The sequence below is a fragment of the Temnothorax nylanderi genome, unplaced genomic scaffold (assembly GCF_030848795.1).
Source record: "Temnothorax nylanderi isolate EJ_2023f unplaced genomic scaffold, tnyl_v1.0 TNYL_tig0256_pilon, whole genome shotgun sequence".
Taxonomy (NCBI): domain Eukaryota; kingdom Metazoa; phylum Arthropoda; class Insecta; order Hymenoptera; family Formicidae; genus Temnothorax; species Temnothorax nylanderi.
The window spans coordinates 189,899-207,736 of record NW_027249318.1 but is presented as its reverse complement, the minus strand read 5'-3'; the positions used below and the strand labels follow the sequence as shown (position 1 = coordinate 207,736).

Here is a 17,838-nt window from a genome sequence, read left to right as displayed (position 1 = left end):
CCGGTTAGGATAATCGCATTGCCATTTGATAGTGCGCCGTAACGAGGGACAGTCTTATAATTGTGTCGCAGAGTTCACTGACGTGAAAGTGTTACGTTCCCCCGTTAAATCGGGGAAAGTGTTTTAATTGCAATATCGATGAGGGCGTCGAGATCGCCTCTGATGTTACTGATAGATCGCTTCACGTGCGAGATGACGCAGTCGCTCGGCGTACTTACTACGCGGAATTCTCGCGGATATAATTGATCGATTCGTCCGAGCTTTTCAATTTAACGCGGCCTTTTTTTCCACATTCGGCATATGGAAAACGGTAACAAGTATTTGATCAATTAATCAATTCTGTCCCTCGTGTCATACAAACGCGTGAAATATTCCTACGACACTTAATTGTTTTTAATCCGCAAGCGTTATAATAAGAGATGCAACTTGTAAACTTTCAAGTAAAATTGCATATTTACAAGTTTCTCGTGAGGTGCTCTGAAGTTTCGCTTGAAAGTTAATTTAAGCGTTAAATTAAAAAATTACTTTCGAAGAACTTTGTGTAACTCACCGATGAAAGTGACATTGCGAATGTGTTGGAGGAGACGTGGACCGTCCGGTGCTGGTATAAGCGTTTCGCAAAGATAATGCGAGGTACCCAAATTATTTACGCATTCTTCCTCGATAACGTTATGAACACCGTGTGCCATGGCGTAAACTGCATCCACTGCAAATAATATGAAAATATCCAGTTTCAGCAATGTTCTTATAAACGCATATTATCTATCTGATCTAAATAAATAGGTATCTTGTATCATTAAATTAAATATATCTGTTTTTAAAGGAAGAAATTTATTTTTATAAATCTTTCATCCAAGAGTGTTAAAAAGAAATCTCCGAGCCCAGCATAAAGCATAAAGAAGAAACTTAGCACAGGAAAATAAGGAATTTCTCGTTTATGTTAGATTTATGATACGATGAAAAATAGAGAGACTTGTTTTTCTAGATACTAAATAAGATATTTATATATTATCCTGCTTCTACAATTTTATTTATCTCATTCGTCGTGATAAAATATGATCTATCTAATTTACGAGACACTTCGCAGACAATCAGACAGGTCTTATTATTCGATCCATCTCGAAGATTTCATGTTATCCGATAGCGAATGCCACCATTTGATTTATTTATTCACGGATAAAGAAAATGTCGAGCGCAAATTGTTGCTTGAGGAAAAGACGTCTCGTGGCGCCTAATAAGATAACTTACAAGATTTATCTACTATCGTGATGCACCCGAACGTGAAGAGTTTTCGATCGCTCCGCGCTCGACGAGACCCTGTCATTTATCTCACGGGAGGATGGAACGTAAGAAAAGGGAAGAGAAAGGGAAAGAGCATAAACGCGGGATCTGGGGAAACGTGATGGTTGATTTCGCGCAACTTTTCACGCGCCACCGGACGTGTGTTTGTTAACGCAAAAACCATAGCCGGGAAAAATTGCTTCGCTCGGTTCACCGCGGTTTCCTTTCTTTCCATTTGTCGTGTCTTTGCCCCGCGGAAGTTTATCGCGAAAGCTTACTCGATCTCATCCGTCGGAAGGTACGCGATCTAATGGATCACAGAATACAGTCAGCTGCAGTTAATTGCGTACACAGACGAATGCTTACGAACAGATGATAGCGACTTGGGATTAATTGTGTGAAATTTATGTTTCCCTCTTGAAATTCTATTTCTTTTTGCTTATTTTAAATTAATTAATTAAGATTTATTTATGCGTAAAACGTATCCTTGAATCCAGCGTGAATTCATAATCTTTGAATAAAAATATTAAGAAATAATTGAAGATATGTGTTAATTAAAGTAAATTAAAATAAAATCTTAACGTATTGTTTAATATTTTCAACATATAAACATATATATATATATATTTAAAAAATTATATATATATATATATATATATATATTATATAGAGTGCTCTTTTTTAAGTACTGTTCAATATTTTAGGAGGTCGTTTTCTTAAAAGCTTTGTTTCAGAGATGTAGAATTTTAAAAATTCTATAAATTTATCATTTTTTTCTTAATAGCTCTTAAACGAAAAAAAGTTTAAAAAAATTAATTTTTGCCATAAAGATATATATTGCAAGTATATTTTTAAGTTAAATGTAAAAAAATTCGATTTTAGCCATTGTGGCGTATAAATATATTAAATATGGAGTAATGGACTATATAATTTTTCAACACTCTTTATCTTTGAAACAAGATTTTTGAAATCATATAAACTTTTCTTTATAAGAAAATCTCAAAAATTAACTCCTAAAATATTGGCTAGACGTATAAGAGACATCCTGTATATAATGATATGTGTGTGTTATATTATTATATATCTTGTATGAAACCTTTAATCTTATTGCATACCTTAAAACAAACATATACAATATAATTCTATATTTTTATACAATATAAAATAAAATAGGAATATATATATATATATATATATATATATGGCTATATGGAGGGGTAAAAGCCATAGTGGTGTAAGTCAAAATTTTAGAATATTGACTTATGTGCATAGATGTAATGTATATATTGTATAGATTGCATCTATATGCACACGAATCAATATTTTAAAAAATTTGACTTACACCACTATGGCTTTTACCCCTCCATATATACTATATGTAATTGCTTTTTAAATATCATATTGTATATTTTCTAAAATCTCTTACGATTTACGAATAAAGAAATGTGTACATGTTAATCGGATTGTATTTATCGCAAACTGCACATAAACGTGGTAGAAAATGGACTTGATAATTCGATAATTTGTAAAATGTGTGATCGGCTAAGGACAAAAGGAAATCGTGTGGTAAATATTCGATTGAGGTGTACTGTTATCTCATTGCATGACGCAAGTCTCGTCATACATTGTCGGAATTATGATCGAACGGGGGACGACTAGGTTCTTCCCGTTTCTGTTTTCGGGCTAGAAAAATGGTTGAAGGGTGACGGAAAGTTGGAGGGTTGCCGAGAATACTTCCTCTCCCTTTCATTCTTCTTCTCACCGATAACTATCTTTCCGCTCGTCTTGCTCCTCGTTCTCTTCCTTCCGCACTGATCATTTCTTTCGCACTTCAGGATATAAACGATCGCAAAGTGTCCCCTATCTGCAAAGTGTCCCGATTCGCACTTTCCGCAATTAATTAACCAATTAATTCACGGCATGAATAGGAAGAGTTCGTCCATACCGCATACGTTATTTTTTTTTATTCATTACGGTGGAATTATAACTGATGCGGTAATTTATTTATCAGGGTATTTAACAATAATAATGAGAAATAGAAAGTTAGGTTGGTTTTTCCATTAAAATTAATAGCTTTAAACAGTTTAAACTGTTAAACAGTTAATTGCCAATTACTTCAAAATGAATAGTCTTTTTCACAAAAATTTAACTAAAGACTTCATCAGATCAGCCGAGTATTGAATTTCGAGATTCGGAACTGAGAGATAAAAATGCTGAAAAGCAGTTTTTAATACTGACTTTTTTTATCCCCTTTTTTTAAGTTAAAAATTTCGTTTATATATTTTTCGCGGAAATATTATACATCGAAGCAAATCGGTTGCTACACATATTTCTTTCTGCGTAACATATAACAGGTAAAATAGGCATTCGGAGAAAAGTGTCACTATAACGACAGAATACATCTATATACGTTACCGACAAAAGGCACCAGGCCCTCCTGTTCGTAATCGACGAGATTTTCTTCGCCGGTGCAATGTGTCACGCCGTTCGACGCGTTCACGCTGAAAGTGCACTTGTGATGCTGCGACCAGAACTCTCGGAACCAGATATTCCGGCAGTTTACCATCCTCCCTTTCGAATTATGGGGAATATTGTTCTCTGCCTGCCCGCCGCACTCATCGCCAATTCTTGGCCGCAAGCTCAAATAGTAGTCGTCGAAACCTACAATATCAGAATTGAACCACACTTGTTACTCGAATCGTTCAATAAGGTTTGATAGCTTCGATATATCATGCTTTTTTGCCGGAGAAAAACTTCTTGCGCTCCTCAGTCGCGATAGAATTGAAAAAAGGACATTTCATTCCAGAAAGCCAACTTTATTGAAAAATGTATCTTTCATTTAAATCTTGTACTCCGTGAAGATAAAATTTTTTGTTGACTCTCTAATTATATTTTAATAATACTCTCATGATTTATCTAGAAGAAAATCTATTTTTTACAAGTAATTTTGTATAACAATTAAAAATTTAGGAAGCTTTAGATCAATCAGTTTGTGCAATTTGTATCTTTATTTATGTTATGTGAAATTTGAATGTATATTAAGTCAATGGTCGGCATCAGAGTGGTCGATTACTGCTGTAAAGAATATAGGTTGTAACGTATTTCATTCATAAAAGAATGTATTTTAACGAAACATATATTAACAATAAGCACGAGACATATATCTTGATGATAAATTTATGTTTGCACAAATATTAAATAGGGTGAATTTTGTTCTCCAAATAGACATAAAGTTTAATGTCCGATAATAAACGCATGGATCACAATTTAAATAAAACAATTCGAATAATTGGCATAAATCTTTGTCATAATTTTTTACATCTTTCAATTAGTACAAGACCTTGGTGTTTGCGAAAATACCGCGAAATTTTTGCTACAGTTCCTTATCTCATTATTATTGTAATAAAAACAGATTTAAATAATATAGAATAGTGCGTAGGGCATTATTTAAGTATTAAAATATTTAAATTAAAATAGTTTATTACTTTATTAAAATATGTATCAGCACATTTTTTTACCTAATTTGTTTTGATGAAAACATTGCATTCCTTTTGCCTTTCTCCAAAAAGGTAATTTTATAAAATTTTGTCATTTTTATCGTTATATTTTCAATCAAATTTTGGAACTAGATTTAAGTATTTGTTATTCTCAAAGCGATTCTTTAAAGAGACCATAAAATGGCGAGTGAGATGTTATTTTTAATAACTATAGAGCTACGATGAGAGATGATTTCTCGGCAATTTCTTCAAAAATACAGTCGCACACAATGTTCACATTTGGTATCTGCGGAAGAAGTATGCACAATATCGTCACAATATCAGCATTTTGGAACTAAAAAGGCGTAGCTACTTTCTCGACATTTTTTAAAGAATGAGGCCGATGGACAGCGAGGAAAAACTTAAGTGGCCGAGAATTGTCGAAAAAGTAAGGCTACCATTTTTAAATCTCAACTGATTGGTTGATTTGTTTACTATTTAAGTCTTACGACTTACGTTTTTTGACGATATGCCACTGCTTTAGCTTGGTACATCTTTTATTATAATGCAGATATATTTTAATGTCAAATAAAAAAAAATTTGATACAATAAATATCAAAGACACAATAATTATTTGAGTTAAATAACCTTATTAACTTAAATCTATATATCAAGTTTTGATAAATTAAATTTGTTGTTCTAGAGTTAGAATTAATTAAAGCTAATCGTTATGTAAAACCCGGCCGTATTAGACTACATATTGGAAATTGAACTGAAGATTAGAATTCTAATCAGACAAGTTTAGTTTTAATCCGTTTTGTTCTGATATATATTATTAATTCTATATTTTCAACACAAATTATAAAAAATTACACATTATTGCTCGTTGCAGTAATTGTTATAATCTACGCTGTAATGATTCATCCAAACGAAAAGTTAAAAAACAATTGCAACTTTTGTGCAAAACACACACACACACAGAGTTTCTGCACTTAGTTTGATGATATACGTAGTTCACATTATTTTCTTTATTACCAGTATTCAATGCTGGTGTATCAATTTCTTCTGCATTTGCCACTGCTTCTTATTAATTACCTACAACGTTCGTTCAACGTTTAGATCATAACTCTTTGAAAGAATTTATTTTCAGAATGTTTTAGCTGACTGTTCGGAATCAAACAGTGAACATATATAACACAAAACTAACATTAGCATGCTGCCTGGGATGTTTGTCCTTATGAGACAATCCATGAGATTCTCTTGGGAAGATACTAGAGGTAGTTTCCCGTTGCTTTCCTCTAGGATTTTCTAGCAAGGGTTACTACCTAGAATAGGACGTCCTGAGCAAGACACTCTCGGTGGTTTGCCATTGCCTTCCGAGAGGGGGCGATTGAATAAAAACCAACAATTTTCGGTCGGATTTAAACTCGAATCTTCGGCTCATTAGAGCAGCACACAACTCTCTGCACCACGATCGTCACCAATCATGCATGATTATCAAACATGTCGTTTTTTATTTATACCGCTATATACCCTGATGACGACTCATACAGTTATAAAATTTATATCTCTGTCGAACGTAAATTTTAATTAATATTTTTTTTATCTGCATTCAGTTTGGTTATTTCCCAAACGCATTTTTCGGGTTTTGATAGATTGGAAAAATCATGACTGTTAAAATTTGCGAGAATCATTTGAATTTCGAGAGTAATTACAAGAATGCATATGAGAAGAACTAAACGGCATAATCGCGCTTATTTTACTTCATGTCAAATGATAACAAGAGTACTTTCGTGTAATTTATAGAGATCTCAAAATCTCGGGTTATACTCGCAACTCGTGCGTTCGCGTAAATGAGTCACGGTGCGTCTCGCTCCGCGCGTACTTGGCGCGAGACACTACCGTGTCTCTTGATAAAAAAATCTGTAAATTAATATTTTTCTTTTGTCACTATTTAGTTTTACTTTATATATCTGTATTTTTAACAGGTAAAACTCCTGTTCAGGCTTATATACATGATATTTCCATTCAGTTATTATAAAAAAGAAAAAGAAATTTGCTTCAGTAAAGCCTAATTTATTTCCGGATGTTATAAGCGCATGCGTCAGTGAACCTACTGAGACATTAAGTGGCATCTTTCGACGTGTGAAATAGAAGGAGTGTGTGATTAAGCTTCTCATCTACTTCTGCTTAATATTAACTATAAAGAATCCCTGTAATGCACTTGTCGATCGTTCGATTGATTAGGCAGCGGGTTCTACATCTGACCAGTAAAACCTTTACCTTCTACCCTCGCGATTAAAATGAGACTTTGGGAAATGATTTATGCCTCGGAATCGTTTAAAGCTAGTCAGCTGCAAAATTCCCAGAAGCACCAGAATTCAGGAGCATTGTTATTGGCTCGATGGGAGGTCTACCGCCCAAACTAATAATTGCATTTGCATGTACTTGAAGAATTGCACGTAAAATTCACGCGAATAATATTATCACATAACCAAGATTCAGTCCTGATCGTTTAACGGCGTTTTTTTAATTTGATTTTATAAATAAATTAATTTATAGACAATGATTAAGAAATAGAAAAGTAGCAAAACTGCACTCCTAGTCGCTGCAAACAGAGGCAATTTTGTAAAAACGTTTAGAAACAACATTACCCATAGAAGTACATGCAAATGCAATTATTAGTTTGGGCGGTAAACCTCACCAAGCCGCCAATAATGATTCTAAATTCTAGTCCGAAATCTCTACTTCCGGGAGTTTTCCAGAGGCATGTCTAAATTATTTCCCAAAGTCTCATTTCAATCGCGAGGGTAGAAGGTAAGGGGTTTACTTGTGAGCAGTGCCGGTTAATTAGAGAAATGTAGGAGCGAATAATGCATTAGATGAGGCTTGAAAACATTAGCAAACGCGCTCACTCTCAGCGCGGGTTTATTTGCGTAGTTACAAAATGTGATAAACAACGATTTACAACAAAAATAGTCTCAACGCTAGCGCGTACGAGAAAATTACATCGCGAACTTGGCAAGTGCAGATTGCTTATCGCTCCGTAAACGAGCGAGAGACCAACAAGCAAGGTGTGAAGAATGGCGATTATTACCGAAAGCGCTTAGCGAGTGACGCAGAACGAAATCATGCAACAAATATAAAACCAATACTAACAAAGAGACGGACCAAGTGTCCATTCTCCCCCTATTTTCATGAGCTTTGAATATGTTAGTGCATAGAAAATTTTATGGTTTCAAAAGTGCATTACAACGGTGTATTTAGATTTGTTTCGAAGATGTTATATTTTTTAAAATATTTTTTTAAAATCCACTACTGTTCTTGAGAATATTTAAATTTTTATATGCCAAAGTAATAGCCGTAAGAAAAAGACAAATGCAAAAGATAAGTTTATATTATTTTGGAAAATTATAATGCAGAAACTGTTGACAATTTAAGCAATCAGGAAAATTATCTGTTTTATCTTATCGCCTTTCAAGCCTGTCAGTTTATAGAATTAATGAACATCCTGATCATGGATTCCATCTTTTTTGGTACTCGGTAGGCCATAATTTCTAGTAATTTGGCCCGACTAACGAGGGCTTGACATTCCCGTGTTAATTGCTTGGTGCGAAACGGAAGTGCCGCTCGTCGCGTTCATTTCTTCAGTCTGCGAATGCTAACCCACGAGTCGTGGATGATGCGACATAATCGGAAGCGGAAAATATTACTCTCTTGTCATATGTGAGATTAATGAACGTCAAGCCAAAGTTGGAACGACATTGCTACTGCGGCAACAAAGTTACACAGTAAGCAACTGTGCTAACAAGGAATTTCAATCGTGGCTTAGTAAAGTGTACTAGATGCGTTAAGGATTAGAAGAGTTAACAAAATTAAACGAGTTTAAGTAATTCAAACAAATATGCAGGTCATACAAATTAAGTGAATCAGCACTTTAGTTAAATCAATGTGTTCCACCCTTAAAACTATACGATCCTTAGAACATGGTACTATATTCCGTTCTTCTAATGTTATATTACTAATATTATTATGTATTCTTATAATATTATTTTTCTAATATAAGAGAATATATTTTATTTTTCCAACACATTTTTTATTTTCTGCAAAAATTCGTGATTTTTATTCCCTTTTTTTATTGCTCATTCTTGATCAAAGGTAAACTCAGAGTAAACATTCTTCCAATTAAGTCGGTTATGATAGGATCGCAAAAGCGTAGTAACGAGGGTCTTTTACCTTTGAGGGCATTCCTATATGGCAGGATGGTGATGGCACCTTCGGCCGCGAACTCCTGATCCCGGACGGGGTGAACTTTAGCGCCCCACGAATCGCTACCCACCCACATGAAATGGCCCGTTCGATTAGCCCTTACTGTTGCCTGAAGCAGCTTCCTGCAACAAGATAAGTCGAGTGATAAGGATAGATGAATTATGAGCAATGATGAGCGGGGCTACCATTATCCTACCACAAGTACAATAGGATCTGCTACAACCCTCCGCAATCAGTTAACTAAATCCACTACGTCATTACCAACAAGATATCGTTCCTTATTTCCCTCCTTATTATTACGTTATAATCAGAGTAATGAAAATTCAAATTAAAAAATAATGCATTACTTATTAATTTTTTAATAAATTATTTTTTTACTTATTAATTATTAAAAAAGTATTCCGAAATGGAAAAACCGCATTGATTATTTAAAAAATAATGCGTAATGAAAAAAATCGCATTGATTATTTAAAAAGTAATGCGTAATAAACAAAATCGCATTGGTTATTTAAAAAGTAATGCGTAATGAAAAAAATCGGATTAATTTATTTAAAAAGTAATGCGTAATGAAAAAAATCGCATTAATTTATTTAAAAAGTAATGCGTAATGAAAAAAATCGCATTGATTATTTAAAAAGTAATGCGTAATGAAAAAAATCGCATTAATTATTTAAAAAGTAATCCGTAATGGAAAAAATCGTTGAAATTTTTGTTTATTATTCGTTTTATGTACGGATTATTGAAAATAAATATTACTGTTCATCCCTGCTTAATACACACATATAGTAGGCGAAGAATGAATATAGTACGTAAATTGTACATGTAGGGGAGACCGGGGCAAACTTGACACTAGGCTTTTTGCCAATTTAAATATATCGTAGAAACTTGTCTTTCCAGTAGTAAATGCGTCTTTATGTGCCAGTATTATCAACGGAATTTGGTAACATTCTGAGTTATAGTGTAATTTTTAACGCGACATAAGCGTTATTTTTGATAGTGAAAAGTAATTTCTCTGATCTCTCGAAAATGTCTACTCTTTCATCGAGCTTTACTCTTGCGAATCTACCGGTAAGTGATTTTGATGGGAAATTCGATGCTTTATACGAATCTGATAATAGTTTTTGCATATTTTCAAAATTTTTATATTTTTGGAGTAACAAAAGTAAAAAACGACGTTCGGGGCAAAGTCGACACGCTGTTTTATTGGCTCCCAATAATAAACAATGCTTGTGATGCAGCTATATGGCCCATGACAAATGTGTGCGCACGTGTAATCGCGAATTTACTTGCATACATTGTTTTTCAGACATGAGTTTAGATGAAAATAATTGAATGTTCAACAATTTTTGTTCTCATTATTTCCAATGATTGTTTTACTTAATTCCAAATTTTTGTACTTTCTAAATACACGATAAACAAATGTATATTTAGTTTCAGACAATAAAAAACAAGTTCCAGATCAAATTGTGTCGATCAGGCAAAGTGTCGAGTTTACCCCGGCATTTTTTAATTTGAAAATTTGTCTTCGCGTCACTTTTCTTTTCCTGGGGGCAAAACTAAGCGACGTACAGTAAAATTTCCTTAAGCAATTTTGTACCTGAAGGAAGGCTCTTTAAATGTGTACCATTAAATTTGCTTAAAAATTTTAATTAATTGTTGAAAATTGCCTTTGAAAAAATTGTGTCGAGTTAGCCGCGGTCTCCCGTACATAATATTGTGGTCCTCTCATTTTCCATGGGCGCCATCATGTTGATTGACGAGAGACATAGCAGTAACATTAATTGTCATGTACAGAGTAATGAAAATTCAAATTAAAAAATAATGCATTACTTATTAATTTTTTTAAAAGTAATTATTTCTTTACTTATTAATTATTTAAAAAGTAATCCGAAATGGAAAAGCCGCATTAATTATTTAAAAAATAATGCGTAATGAAAAAAATCGCATTGATTATTTAAAAAGTAATGCGTAATAAACAAAATCGCATTGATTATTTAAAAAGTAATGCGTAATGAAAAAAATCGGATTAATTATTTAAAAAGTAATGCGTAATAAAAAAAATCGCATTGATTATTTAAAAAGTAATGCGTAATAAACAAAATCGCATTGATTATTTAAAAAGTAATGCGTAATAAAAAAAATCGCATTAATTATTTAAAAAGTAATGCGTAATGAAAAAAATCGCATTAATTATTTAAAAAGTAATGCGTAATGGAAAAAACCGCATTGATTATTTGAAAAGTAATGCGTAATGAAAAAAATCGCACTAATTATTTAAAAAGTAATGCGTAATTGAAAACCTTCGTATTGGTTATTAAAAAAATTATCTTTAATGAAACCGTAATACATTACAAAAAGTAATGCATTATTTTGAACCCTGGTTATAATTCAAATACAATTCATACAAATTGATACAATTCAAATTTCTTGAAAATGTAACGTAAAAACTGTAGTTGAAAACTGTTATAATTTTCTATCAACAAAGTAATAAACAGCTATACGAGTCAAGCGCGGTACGTGGTGCGCAAGTAAAGAAATTAATAGTTACAGAAGTAACGAATTACAATGTATATAATATACATATACATATTTTGTTGACATTTTCACGAGTCTAATGACATATTTGAATTTACGCAGGCTGAAACATGCGTTTGTTAACTATTATTAACCGGTTATTGCGATAAATATTACCACATGCCTTGGTAGTCGAATTGGTACGACGCCCTTCACGGAATGAGGGAGGTTCCAGGTTCGAATCCTGGCTGAGGTAATATTTTTCGCAATAAATTCTTTACAGTTTTTTTAAAATAATTAAATTGCGCCGATTTAATTCCGGGGAAGGAAGAGTATTAATGTTCCAACGAGATAGCTGTGTTTCAAGTCCGACAAATAATCGGCGCGCAGTTTATTAAAATGGAATAGATGTATATGTATATTATATACATTGTAATTCGTTACTTCCGTAACTATTAATTTCTTTACTTGCGCACCACGTACCGCGCCTGACTCGTATAGCTGTTTATTAATTTGTTGACATTTTCACGAGTCTAATGACATATTATAATTTTCTATATTTTTATTGTTAATTTTCTTTTAATATGTAGATATATTTGTGATATCATGTAGTTAAAATATAAATAATATCTTATAATTTATCAATAATAATGTGTGTAGAGAAAATGTTTAAGCGCAAGGTAATATTGAAATTGCATGAATACGTGTAACTGTGTAAACATTTAGGGTTTCTTTCTCTATCTAAATTAATAGAAGTATTACTAATAGGTAAATGTTTAATTTCGATAAATCATGAACTTATGTTACTAACAGCAAAGAAAAGATCTTACTTATTAATTCAAGAATTTGTACTTAAGTCACAGTGCTGAACTTATATTGATAGGACAGACTTGTAAGAATTGATTTGTATATTTACAGTGTTTCTCTCTTTATCAACCTATTCTACTGAAAATGTTGGAAAGATCAGTGACTCGTACTACTTACAAGTGCGCGGAAGTGTTGAACGCAGTGAGCTGAGAAGCTTTAATTCCTTTGACTCTATTGCTCAATGTTCTCAAATGAATAGGTGATCAGATACGTGCAAATGATTAACACAGTGAATAACTTTCAATAAAAATTTAATGATAAAAAACCTAAACAAAGTAACAACCTTATATAGAGCAGCAACATACATAAAACTCTCTTGCTTCCTTTTGGAGAAAAAATGTCCTCGATGTTCAATATCGCGTCGTGGCAGATTGTAAACAGGAAGATAATTGATTCATACTATTGCAAATAAATATTAAAAATAAAAAAAAATTTTACCGTTAATAATGATTTGTAAACAAATATTAAATAGACATTGCTAAATAAAATAATAAACCGTTTAATTAACAAACTCTATTGTTTACGTTGCGTAATCAGTCGTATGTGGAATGAAGCAGTAACGCGATTGTCATATAAATATTCTTTAAAACTTCTTATATAGTATAGGATTAATTATTTTTTAGTAATGTAAAAATTAATGAAAAATTTGAAATAACAACTATTAATGCTTTACTTTATGTATACATATAAAGCATCTGGTAAATGTTTGGAAATATTACTCCATCAAGAACCATGCTTTTTTGTTTAACAAAGCGTTCTTATTATTCATTTAAATTTTATCGGTGTAAAGCAAATATTTTCTAGTTCTTTCCTACAAAAACCTTAAGCCTCCCTTCCCTTAAAAACTTTATATCTTTTTATAGCTTGTTTTGTTGATTACTACAAAAACCGCAGTTCTTGGTAGAGTATTTCTAAACATTTCCATTGCATCTTGGTTTTTGTATAACATAATATAATTATCATTTAGAGATATCTTAAATCTCTTTTCGCTATAATTTTAAAAGAAACTCTTTTCTCACGTGTACAAATTAAGTTAGCACATTATAATGAAGGGCGTTATTATACTTTTTATCTTCACAGAAAAAAGGACATTTTTATTTAGAAAATATCTTTATTTTTGACATATAAATCTTAAAATAAGATTATACTACAGTGTTAAACAAAGATAAATTATTTTTCATGATATTTATTATACTTCATGATATTGCTGGGTATCATTATCATCATAATAATCATATTGTACTCGTTATATGACAATTATTATATTCAAATTAATTTATAACATTCTTGAAATACAAAAATATAAAATTCTTTTAAGAAAATTATATATTCTTGCTTATATATAAAACAATGATTGTGTTGATTTAAATATATTTCGATTAAAGACTAATTTTTGTTCTATATAATTTTCCGAGGTGTAAACACGAGACACCGTGCATTGCACCGTAACAATTGTTCCTACTTTTTTAAATAGTCGATAAGACTTGTGTGAGTACTCGACTCGGTCAGTACTCGACTTAACTCGATCACAGCAATAAGAAGACTGACGAAGGGACAAGCTCTCGTATTACAACGTCAACTTGAGTTCCATAAGGAACGCGATGGGATTCAATCGCGTTAATCCGAAAAGATATCGACGGGAGACGCGCCGGCAGCGAGCTGCAGATCGATATCAACCTTATCGGTCCATGGATATCGAATCGTTCCGGTAATGGCTTTTCTCCGGCGCGGCGTCGGGAAACCCGGCCCAGAAGTCAATTATTTGCTTCGCGAAAATCAAGCCGGAGGGGGATATCGTAAGCAACTGAGAGACATCGTGTTCAACGAGACTCGCCGATGGACGAATAGCCGGGAATCTGCGACCGATCGTTATCTCGTAATTCCCGTGAGCTCGGAAAAACAGCGTCGCTTGTTCGCGTGTTTACGTCAACGATGTGCAGTTTCTTCGTCCTTTTTCGAAACGTCGCGTCCCGTCGTTCGCTTCGCTGCGCTCATCTTTGTTAACAAGGAGACTTTCAGACGCGCCGACCATTGCACAAGAGTCGCTCGTTGATTCATGTATTAATAATTCCTTTGTTATTTTTGTTTTCTTCGGTTTTCAAAAAGAGAACTGTCAATTCGGACAGTTCCTTTTCAAACGTAAGTAAGGATTTAACATTGTTAACGCATTAACTTTTGTCCATTCTTTCTAGATTTATAATAAACTTTAATATATAATGAAAAAAATTAGGGAAAATGTTAAGTAATAGTTGTAATTTCGTAGGCCTAATTTGTCTGCAGAAAATGTACGTCAACTGAAATGTAATAAAGAAAATAAGTTGGCAATTTTTTAGATCCCTATATCGCATTATATCGCAAATTCACAGCAAAGTATAGTCACATTTGCGGTTTTATTTATCTCGTACAAGATCACATACAACGTTATCTCGCGCTGGAAATGAAATCTAGCGTTAAATTTACGATACGAATACGAACCTTAGTTAGTACAATTAAACTATACGTATAACACTGCTGAAAGCTGGATCTGCTTGATTTAATGCTATAAGAGTAGTTAGGTAACCGTGGTAATATTTCATAACTTAATTACAGTTTCTCCAAATTTCATTACTTAGAGGAAAGCCGTTCATCTGGAAAGCATTTTAAGATACATATTATACAAGGGCGGAAATGGGAGCGTTTGCTTTCAAATCCGATTGAGGATTATTTTCAAGCTCTAATCCAATTATTAAAGCAATCTAGTTAAGCAATTAAAGTCGTTATCCAAAATTTTTATCCTTTTTATACCATTCCAATCGGAAATAAAACACTTTAGGCACTTTTAAGCACTTTAATCCATGCTAAGACATAAAATAATGAAACATTTTATTTCCATGCCGAGAGATAAGGCTGATATTAATTATATTTATACTTGAAATTCATTCTAATCCAAGGTCGTGTCTCGTGTTTTTTTTTGTGTCACGAACACTGCATGCGACAGGGTTGCGTAGAGATATTTAAATTCTTAATTTAGGTCGCCGGCTTTCTCTTTCCCGCATTCCTGCTTTCTTGTCTCTCTATATGCACTTTGTCGCGTGTAAGCCTCTTTTCCGCTCGCGCTTCGATCCTACCTAAGAAGATTAGCCATCGGAAAAAGTAACCGAAAATCTCTTCTAGCGTGGTGAATTATAGGAAATAACATCGCGCGTTCGAATGGCCGAAACTGAAATTTAATTAAACAACTTTCTCGTATTGCAAAAACTCGAAATGCGACCGTGCGAAAACTTTTCTAATCCGACGTGTGATCCAATCCATGTCACAGTCAAAGTACACACTTCTCGATCTATATATAGCATGTATACACAGAAAATTCGATATGTGTGAGCTACGGTATCAAAGCTATTTTGTAGTTGTTAAATGTAAAGAAAAAGAATGTGATGCATTTCAGCACTGACATAGATTGATGTTTGAATGATCTGACATGACAAGATATAGGGGAGACTGGGGCGGAGTCGTCACCCGGGCGGAGTCGTCACTACAATTATCTCGAAATCTGTATGTTGTGTGAACTCGCCATTAATATTGTAAACACTACTTATGGTGCCCATGTGACTAACGGAGTTTAGTGAGATTATATGCCATGTTGTGATTTTCAATAAGGCAAACGTGTTTTCGGAGATTAAAAGTAAAATTTTTTGCGCGTCGAAAATTTTATATATTTTAAATATTATTTTCTCTCCGAATCTCGATATAAGTGATTCTGAAGAGTAATGCACCCTGAACACGAATCCAGTGAAATTTTTTAATTTTCGTCAATTTCTAATATTTCATGAGCGATCAAACTTAAAATCTGTGTCCGGGGCGAAGTCGTCACCAAGCCATATCATGGAGGCTTCGGGCGAAAATTAAAGTCAAAGAAGCAGCAGTGGTCGAATTCCGGCGAGGACTTGAATAATATTGTTCTGCGCGTACTCAGAGATGACAGAATAGAGCTGACGAGAAACAGTGCATTTCGTATGAGCGTAGGGCACATAAGTGTGTGCGCTTTTCTTGTAATTATTTTCCGCCATCGTGTTTTTAATTAATGTTTCCATTTTTCTATTAAAAAATAATTAATAAAATGTATCGTATCATTTTTCATGATCGGAATTATGAATTTTCATTTAAAATTCAGTCCGAGACTGGAGTGACGACTCCGCCCCGGCAATTTTGACATTTCAATTTTTGCATCTTTGTCGTTTTCACTCTATACCAGTTAAACAAAGCGATGTAGACAAAAAATGTCCTTATAAATTTTGTAGCCAAAGGTTCACTCTTTACAACGGTATATTACCACATTTTACTAAAATTATTTGTTTTTTTTTTGTTAAAAATCGGCACCGAAAAAATAGTGACGACTTCGCCCCGGTCTTGCCTAAGCTAATATAAAATAAGATATTATAGTAAAATATAACCCAGTCTATTATACCAAATAATTTTTTTTTATGAAAGAAACTCTTAAATTTTATTTAAGTATTTTATTTAAGTATTTAATTTTATTTAAATTTTCTAATATTAAAAGCCTAAGAAATTGTATAAATAAATTACAATAAAGTATATTATCTACTGCATTTTGTTATTTACATTTAAATTTTAAATACAATAACGTGCACAAGCATCCTTATAACAGTAAATAGACATTTTTATTCTCCGAATAGTCGCGGACAGTATCTAGTGGCTTTAATGTTGTATTTCAAACAGCGCTGTGTTCACTTTCAAGATATCGGAGGGCAAGTTATGAAAGTTGGCGACATGTTGTGTGTGGAATAAAGCACAGCGCGAACGTACGGAGGCCGTCCAGCGATCGATCTTACCCACCGATATATCGAGGTCATGGATTCCGATCGCCACCAGGAATGTAACTATCCACTTCTGCTTCTGCTCTCGTCCGGTAAGAGATAAAGGAAAGAAACGCGAGAAATGTACAACCGAGTCTCACCTTTGGCAGAAAGTTTGAACAGTTTCGCGCGGGCTGCGCTCAAGAAGAACCGTGCTACTGTTGTACTATTGATGTGTCGGCAACAAATCGAGAATAACTCTGGGAATACTTCCTGAAACTACATCCGAAATTTTTCGAAGAGTGTACCGTTCGTACATAAAGTATAGATAGCGACAAACGTGGCGTTCGCGAAATTATTTTACGGGTATTTCCTTCGAAAATGGGTCACTGAATGGTTTACGTCTTGCAGACTATAGTAAATTGAATAAAAGAAATGTCGATAGTTACTCCGCAGTTTACACACCGTTAAATTTGTAGTGCCAAATTGGACTGAACTTGAGTCATACATTTTTAACCATTCCTGTCGGTCGTCACTACTCCTATTTAATATGCCGTTAATTTAACTGAAACAATGTTAATTTAACTATATAAATGGAGTTAAAATAATACAGTTTTGTGTTAAAATAATAAATTTTG

General features: G+C 33.2%; 1 protein-coding gene across 4 annotated transcripts in view; it reads right to left on the bottom strand.

Moving 5' to 3' along the window:
- LOC139780011 (metabotropic glutamate receptor 8) overlaps positions 1–17,838 on the bottom strand; it is a 179,021-nt gene that overhangs the window by 22,982 nt on the left and 138,201 nt on the right. For all 4 annotated transcript variants that reach the window (XM_071718538.1, XM_071718540.1, XM_071718539.1 and 1 more), the window contains exons 7-9: positions 8,994–9,148; positions 3,697–3,942; positions 551–706 (exon numbers count right to left, since the gene is read on the bottom strand). In XM_071718538.1, coding sequence (XP_071574639.1) covers positions 551–706; positions 3,697–3,942; positions 8,994–9,148 — 557 coding nt within the window. The remainder of the gene's footprint in view (positions 1–550; positions 707–3,696; positions 3,943–8,993; positions 9,149–17,838) is intronic.